The sequence below is a fragment of the Chenopodium quinoa genome, unplaced genomic scaffold (assembly GCF_001683475.1).
Source record: "Chenopodium quinoa cultivar QQ74 unplaced genomic scaffold, ASM168347v1, whole genome shotgun sequence".
In the NCBI taxonomy this organism is placed as follows: Eukaryota; Viridiplantae; Streptophyta; class Magnoliopsida; order Caryophyllales; family Amaranthaceae; genus Chenopodium; species Chenopodium quinoa.
Window position 1 is genome coordinate 4,822,716 of NW_018743175.1, and position 8,577 is coordinate 4,831,292.

At 36.3% G+C, this 8,577-nt stretch overlaps 2 protein-coding genes across 2 annotated transcripts; both read left to right on the forward strand.

The window, feature by feature from the left end:
- Positions 1-943: 943 nt before the first annotated feature.
- On the forward strand, positions 944-4,340 carry LOC110732661. Its single transcript, XM_021912626.1, has 5 exons — positions 944-1,344; positions 2,478-2,573; positions 2,670-2,718; positions 3,548-3,668; positions 4,002-4,340. The coding sequence occupies exons 1-4, from the start codon at positions 1,012-1,014 to the stop codon at positions 3,637-3,639; spliced, it is 570 nt and encodes a 189-aa protein (XP_021768318.1). The 5' UTR covers positions 944-1,011; the 3' UTR covers positions 3,640-3,668; positions 4,002-4,340.
- A 2,049-nt stretch (positions 4,341-6,389) lies between these two features.
- LOC110732660 lies at positions 6,390-8,577 on the forward strand. The gene has a single exon (XM_021912625.1). The coding sequence runs from the start codon at positions 6,636-6,638 to the stop codon at positions 8,406-8,408; it is 1,773 nt and encodes a 590-aa protein (XP_021768317.1). The 5' UTR covers positions 6,390-6,635; the 3' UTR covers positions 8,409-8,577.

Below are 8,577 nucleotides of genomic sequence, written 5' to 3' on the forward strand. Positions count from 1 at the left end.
CTATACAAGAAAATTTTAGCTAGATATATAGATTGTGGTTAACATGTTGCATGCTTGCAGTATGTTGATTTGGTACATATGCTGATGCAAAACATTAAATAATAATATCTTTAATTATCTTGCATATGAAATACGTAATACCTCGCTGTAAATATAGTGGGATGACTCACAAGTGAATAACAAAAAATTTCGTACAATTCCTATGACGTGAATATTCTTACAAGAGTCGATTAAAAAAAAAAAATCATATAAGGAGTTGGACATCATGCCACAACATCCAATTTCTTGATTAAAGACCTGACTTAAAAGAGACCTACAATACAAGTTGAATTATTTTATGATACCATAAAAGCTCTTAGAAACAAATTCAATAGATATAGTTTCTTAAGTTACTTTCTTTTCCATTTTAGTATAATATGTTAATAAAACATATTATAAAATTATAAGAAAAAACTTCGTGAAATGTATACTTGTATTTTTTTGGGTGTTTTCACCCGGTTCATCGTTTAGGCTAATTCGAATTCGGAGATCAGTTCTGGATAGTTAGATTACAATCCTCTCTTAACTATTGTTGCAGGAATCAAATATGTGGTCCTTCCTAGTCCCTACCAAGTGCACAACAAATTGCCATTGCACCAACAGCCAAATGAACCAATTGGTTAGAGAGAGAGAGAGAGAGAGAGAGAGAGAGAGAGAGAGAGAGAGAGAGAGAGAGAGAGAGAGAGAGAGAGAGAGAGGTTTTCATTTGTGCACAGATTAGGCCCATCACAAACCCAACCAAACTATATACTCAAAAGCCATTTGTGCACAGATTAGGCCCATCACAAACCCAACCAAACTATATACTCAAAAGCCCAAACACACTGATTTCCATCAGATTTCAAAATTCTCTCTTAACTTCTCCCCTATATAAACGTTACCCGAGCTCCCGCCATTCATTTCACCATTCACACAAATCATCATCCAGAGAGAACTAGAGAGAGAATTATAGAGAGAGAGAGAGAGAGAGAGATGAGGAAGAGAGGAAGAGCAGCGACGAAGAAGACATCAGCAGCTGATTTCCTAGCATCACTACCAGAAGGAAATGCAGTGAACACTCGCAAGAAGTCTACCGAATTATCGCCGGAAAATTCCTTCGAATTCACGCTCAATTCTCCGCCGTCAAACTCTGGAACTCGCCGGAAATCGCCGCAACGTAAAATGGAGGCGTTGTCTTCAATATCGGAGCTGAAGGAAATGGTGTCGTCTCAATTGGACTCGATCAAGCGACAGGCTGATCGCTCTCACTCTGATATAATCAAGGAGGTCGAATCCACTAATTCTCGCCTTCACAAACGCTTGAAGGTATCTCTCTCAAATTTGTCTCTGAAATTTTTTCTTGAGGTTTCGGTTCGGTTGATATTTTACTGAATTTTGAATTGAAATATCTATTGATTTGAATGAAACACTAGAATTGTGTAAGCACTTAGCAGTTAGGTTAATTCGTTCGGAAATTAATTTTAGGTTAGCGCTGAATTTTGAATGTTAATAGATGTTGATTGCAATGAAATGCTGGAATCGTTCGATCTGTGCAAGAGATTAGGTTAATAATTGTGAATTTTGCATGTTTTGTCGATGCTGTTTGAGACTTGAGTTCGATGCGAAATTATTTAAACTATTAAGAGAGGATTAGTGTGAATTTGAACTATCAGCTTCTTAATTTCAATTAATTGCCTGAATTCTTGATTTGCTCAAATTAGCGATTAGGATGATATCCGACCGTTCTGTATGCATCTGTTATTTCCAGTGACTGGTATTTTTGTTATTGGCGAAGAAGTTAATAGTATTAATAGTGCCTTAAGTGTAATTTTGAACTATTAGGGCTTTTTGGACAAGCTAATTTTATGCCTATTGCTCTAGTATAGATTTTAGCCGCGAAAGGTAAAATGTCAATTCCGTGCTTTGGTCCTTGTAGTTGTGAAATTCTAGGTGTTTTTCATTGAATTTCTAACTCACTGAGAGTCTAAGAATTGGTTTTCTCTTACAGTACTTAGCTATGTTGATGTGAATTGAATGATAGAAATAATAGAATTCTACAATTTCAATTCATTATTAGCTCGCTTACCAGCTTTATATGTTTGCATTATTAGCTTTTATGAATGGGGTTAAGATTTGAGCATCTTGTCAATTTGCCATGTCTGTAGGTAGTTCAAATTTTCAAACTCTATGATTATGTACAGATTTAAATGCAAGATGAGGCAGAGGTCCTCAATATATTCTATACAAAGACTTTGTCTCTGATTACCTCGAAATCCAAATATCAATACGATTATGTGCCTCTAGATAAAGTAATGTATGTTTTCAATTATGACATTGAGATTAGCATGATTTACACTCCATCTATGACTAGTCGACTAGCATCAAAAAGTAAACTGTTTGAGACTTTGAGGCTCTATAAAGCTACAATGTTGATTTTGTGCTGTTTATTATTTCAACAGATTCAGGCTCAAGCATGTCAGCAACTCATGGATGAGACAGATAAGGAATTTAAGAAGATGTCTGAAAGGATTACTGAAAGCTGTGATGTGATGAAGGTATTACATTATTTTCTTATGCAGTAAGTGTTACTAACGTATTGGAAGATCAGTGTTTATATGATTGATGTCAATTGAGATTTTTTTTACCAACAGACTTCGTATAATGAGTTTATAGGGGACGCACAAACCACTGCAACTCGTGGTATGTTACTGACTTCTAATACATGTACTTAAGCGACATTTGTTATCTTTGTGATTGTCTTCCAACTTGTGCATGATCTGCTGATAAGAGTTTCCTGTGTATAAATAACAGTATAAAAGTGTAATTATTCTTATTTCTGCAATTTAACTTATTTCTCTCATCTTGATAATTGGTGTTTGGGGTAATTCTTACTTAGGTCTTAGACTTGGCCTCTGTTTGCTTGCTGTAGGTTATTCTCAGACATTTGTTATTTTTAAAACTATTTTTGATGTGGTTAAAATAAATTCTGCTAGAGGTTTTAAGGTTTTCAAATTTCTCCTGTTTGGGGGGTAGGTTATAAAAGATATTGTAGAGCTCTTGATCAGCAGCGCTTCATGTAAAGTGTTTTGCAATTCGACTTAGTCAATGGCAGTGTTAAAGTACTAGTGATACTGACTTTGTATCTGGCCACATGCGAAGGTGTTGCAGTTTAAATATATGATTAGCACAAGATTGAAAATTTGAACTGCCAAGTTTTTTCTTTTCTTTTCTTTTTTTTTTTTTTTGTTGGGGGGGGGGGGGTGGGTGGGTGTAGAATTCACTCTTTCCTCTACTTCATGTTCTTTAGACATAAAAAAGGCTCTCGATACCCTAATCAACTCAAACAGAAAAGGTTTGAAGAAGTCAGTTTAGCCAATTAGGCCCAATCTGCATGAGACCAATAGTATTACTGCAGTTAATGAGTGGGAATACCTTTCAGTGCAAAATATATGCTGAGAATGCAGTGCATTGAGCTCTTACCTTCTGTGAGCTTATAGATTTCACCATACCCTTTTGTTATTGTATGCAGTGTGTAAGACAACTATCCCTGAGAAAGCAGATTTTTATGAGAAAGCTATTAATTCTCTGCGGAACCGCCTTGGGATCTTTCCAGCAGCTTAAGTTGCTTTGTGCTGTATCCTGGTGACCTGGTAAGTAGAAACTAGTCAAATCACTGTCACTTAAGTATGCTGCTTATAATTTGGATAACTTGTGTGTGGATCATTTAGCATTTGCATGACTAAATGGTTCTTTGATCACCTTGTTGATTCTGTGTATCCATTCTCTATATTGATTTCTTAGCCTGGTATAGTACAATCACATTGCTAAGTTTTGAAAGATACCTTAGTTTCATATGATTGTTCCATATACGTTGCGTGCTGCCAATTTTAGGCTGTTTGCTTTTCATCCTTCAACTTAAATCAACTTTTCCTACAATGGTACCTTAGGCCTTTTTTAAAATAGTATCTTCGGTGGAATTTCAGGGACAAGCTGCTGCAATTCAGACAGTTTGGTGTCAGAAGTGTCGAGTGAGAAACTTATGTAGATGCCCTGGCCTACCTAGTCCTTAGTGTCGGTACAAAAGATTATAATCACGTAGAGAGCATTCCATTTTAGCAGGTAAATAGGTGAAAAACATAGTACTGCAGTAAGTTGTGAAGGAGAAACACATTCATGAGAAAGGGCTATAAGAAAACTAACACAAACTGAGGCTATCCTATATTTCTGGAGCGCTGTATCAGTGTTCTGTTAGTGTTACTTGACGTACGAATTATATTCTAATTCTTGCTTTGCTTTATTAGATTGCTTATTGTGCTGTTGTCTTGTCCTGGAACATAGAATAAAATTTCTCAAGCCATAGAAATACGGAGTAGCTTAGCAATCTTTGACATGTTATGCGTAATTTAAAGTCTGACAAGTTCTTATAGAAAACTTACTGTCTCAAATTGTTTGATCGTGTTATTGAGCTGATTGGATTGGACTACAACCCAATAATGTCAGCCCAAATATAGAAACCCAACCTTGAATAATTGGATTGGGCTCGGAATTTGCTTCCCAAACCCAATATTCTGGAATGAGCTTAGTCATTGTTAAGTTGTTATGCATTAAAGTCATTACAATGAGGAAATGAGCCCATCCTTAATACTGTACTGTAATTGAGGGGGCAGACATTAAGACAATAAGACAATTGATGATATTATGAGAAAGTTGTGCTTTCGAGTTTCCACAAACCTACACAGTCAAAAAGAAGCAAGTAAAAAAAAAATATTAAAGCTAGGGGAAACGATGATTTACGTAATTTGGTTACTTTTTAAGTATTTTTTGGCAACTTATTATAGAAATGTTCAACGACGATTCTAGCAATGTATGTGTATGTCCCTAGTTTCATGGTCTAACTAAATCTATTTTTCGTAATTTGTCAATGCCTCAAAGCGATTTTTGGAGCTGTAGTAACTAGTAATCCCATAAAATCTGGAATCACCAATGGGCATGGAACTTCTACGCTAATATTTATTTGGGTCCTTGCATTGACTTGTCAAGTATACTACTGTAATCTGAATGTATTAACTCTTAAACTTTTTTCATAGACAGCATTAAACATTTTTTTTATAGACTGCATTGACTTGTTTTTAAGTTAATAATATACCGAACAAGATGTGCTCAAAATACTCGGAAGGAATCACCATAGTTTCGGGCAAGGCCAGCTAATATCAGAAATATCTTAAAACTCTTGGCATGATATGGAACTTTAACTTCAATTTTAATTTACTTATTTTTTAGTTATGGTTTTTTGCACCATTTACGTATGATGATTGTATGATAATGCTGAGAAACATGTATTTTTTGTTAAATAATTAACCGAAATGAGATGCACTCAAAATAAGAAGCACCGTAGTTTATGGGCACAGCAAGGCAATTTTTAACTACTGTAGAAGTATATATATCTTCCATGTTGGCATGTTGCATTAATTAGCGTATGCTGCTAGATTCAGTTACACGTGTTGCAAAAAAATTGCTCAATAACCTTAACATAAACTAAATTACTTCATATATACTTGCTTCTTATGTAATTTCCTTTCAAAAGCTTTAAGATAGGAGATCAGAATAGTTGGCTAGCTCCGTCTTCCAAGCATTCATTAGCACTCGGCGATTCTTTTGTCATTTTCAGTATTATTATTCTTTTCCAAGTATGTATTGTAAATCAGCGTCATTTTATTCACCTTGGAATTAGTTGCCTTCCACTTGACCATAATCCATAATATATATAACGTTTTTATTCAATTTGTATTTTAATTCAATTCATGTTCATACAAATTGTTAAGAAAAAGAATTAATTTTATTAGTAAAACAACTAACACCAATTTACTTGCTTAAACCTTGAGCATCATCTTACTCTTATTGAGATTCTTCTTTTAAAAAATTTAGATAAGATATGACTGAGCTTAAACTCATCAGGATCATGTATACAATTGTATAAATGAAACTAATTTCAACCACTTTTTTTCGTTATAGAGATAGTTTAGCAACAGTTATGTTCAGGAACTTTGTGTTCCCATGATTAAGGATACAATTTGATTGTGATTGGCTCTTTTTCGTTGTGAGCGCCACTAGTCACGTCCATATTAAACTACTAAATTATTTTTTAAACAGCCTATAGTATTAAAGATGCATCAAGATTCACAATCATATGTACTAAGCTACCTAATTATAGTTTACACAGTCAAATAATTATGCCAACTGGACAATTGCGGAAGAACAGCTACTGTTAATTTCAAGAAAGTATATATCAAGTTTAGATGATCTAAATACATACACACAAAAATATTACACTATCAAATAATTTGTATTAAATTATTATATTTATATTGATATACTGATAAACAATTTAGACAGTTGCACAAGAATGACAGCTACTATTACAATAAACAATCACCATAATAATTATGCACTTGCAAGTATAAATGAAACCCATTTTCCCCAGAAACTGGAGTGCAGAAGCCTAAACAATTCCCATTATATCTCTTACTCTCCTAGTAAGGGGGCTTCAATCATTTAATCGAATAAAAGAGAGCATACAAAAGAAAAATAGAAAACAAAATAAAAGACATCAGTGTAAAATGTCTACTGATAATATCAATGGTGGTTGTGCTAGTGCTAGGAGCTTCACAGTACAGCTCCTAGCAGGGCGCTTCTTCATTGTATTTTCTACCCTCATGATCCTCGGCTTTATTGGTGCTGCCTATATCTTTGGTCTATACTCAGGTGACATAAAGACAAGCCTTGGGTACGACCAAACCACCCTTAATCTGCTTAGCTTCTTCAAAGACCTAGGCACTTATGTCAGTGTCCATGCCGGTCTCCTAATGGAGGTGGCTCCACCTTGGGTGGTCCTTTCAGTAGGTGGCGTGGTGAACTTTTTTGGCTACTTCATGATTTGGCTTGCAGTCACCAACAAGATCTCCCGCCCCCCAGTTTGGCTGATGTGCCTCTACATCACCATTGGTGCAAATTCTTTGGGGTTTGCCAACACTGGAGGGCTTGTGCCCTGTGTCCAAAACTTCCCTGAGAATCGAGGGGTTGTGATTGGGATCTTAAAGTCATATCTTGGAATAGGTGGGGCTATAATGACCCAATTCTACCATGCTTTGTATGGGGATAACTCTAACACTAGTGGGGTCATCTTGATCATCTCTTGGCTACCAGCAGCTGTTTCACTGCTCTTTGCGTTTAGTATTCGAGTCCTTGATGTTGCCGGAAGAAATATCAAAAGAGACAAGAAGTTCTTTAGCGACGTCCTTTGCATGTCTCTAGGTCTTGCTGGGTTCATCATGGTGATGATCATAGTACAAAAACAAGTTGAGTTCAGCAAAGCTAGTTATAGTGGAACCTTTGCTGTAATTATTGTTCTTCTCATTTTGCCTATCTTTCTAGTCTTCAGAGAAGAATATGCTATTTGGAAAAACAAGCTTGCTAATGCTTCCAATACCCTTACCGAGCTAAAAATTGTGCCTGAAAACCATATATCACCTGCAAAAAATCAAGCTATAGCAACGAATAGCTCTCCTGAACACGTAGAATCAGCTTGGAATAAAGATGTGTTCCGTCCTCCAGCTAAGGGGGAAAACCACTCCATCCTGCAGGCCACCTTTAGCGTCGACATGCAAATTCTGTTCCTTGCCACAATATGTGGGATAGGAGGGAATTTAACCACCATAGACAACTTAGGACAAATTGGGACTTCATTAGGATACCCAAAGAAAAGCATTAGTGCGTTCGTGTCATTAATTTCTATATGGCAGTTTCTTGGGCGTGTAATGGGAGGTCTCATCTCAGAGCGCTTGTTAGACAAATACAAGTGGCCTAGACCTGCCTGTCTTAGCATCGTTCTCTTCGTATCGTGCATTCCTCACCTTCTCATAGCCTTCAATGCGCCGTATGGCCTCTATGTGGCATCAGTCATCATGGGATTTTGCTTTGGTGCAGAGTGGACTTACCTCTTCACAATAATATCTGAGCTCTTTGGGCTCAAGCACTATGGTACTTTGTACAATTACGGCTCATTGGCCGCTCCACTAGGGTCTTTCATTTTCAACGTGAGAATCGCCGGACATTTGTATGACCGGGAGGGATTAAGACAACTCAAGGCGCTGGGCCTCACAAGGAAACATGGCGAGGAGCTGCATTGTTACGGAGTCAAGTGCTATCAATTGGCCTATTTAATAATCACCGCGGCTACATTCGTTACCGCTCTCGTGTCTCTGATTCTTGTGGCTAGAACTAGGAAATTCTACAAAGGGGATATATACAAGAGGTATCAAAAAAAGGATTCTGCCTCAACTAACGTGACATTGAGAGGGTATTCAGGGAAGGAAGATGATGAGATGAATTAATAGTTGTACCGCTTTTCATTTGTTATTATCTATACTTTTTATCCATTAAGTGGACTAATGTAGTAGTGATTGTATGTAAGTGTGCATTTTTAGTTCATTTTCAGACCAATTTTTTCAAATAAGCCATTCAACCATACGTAATAAAATTATACAGTATGTAATAAGTATT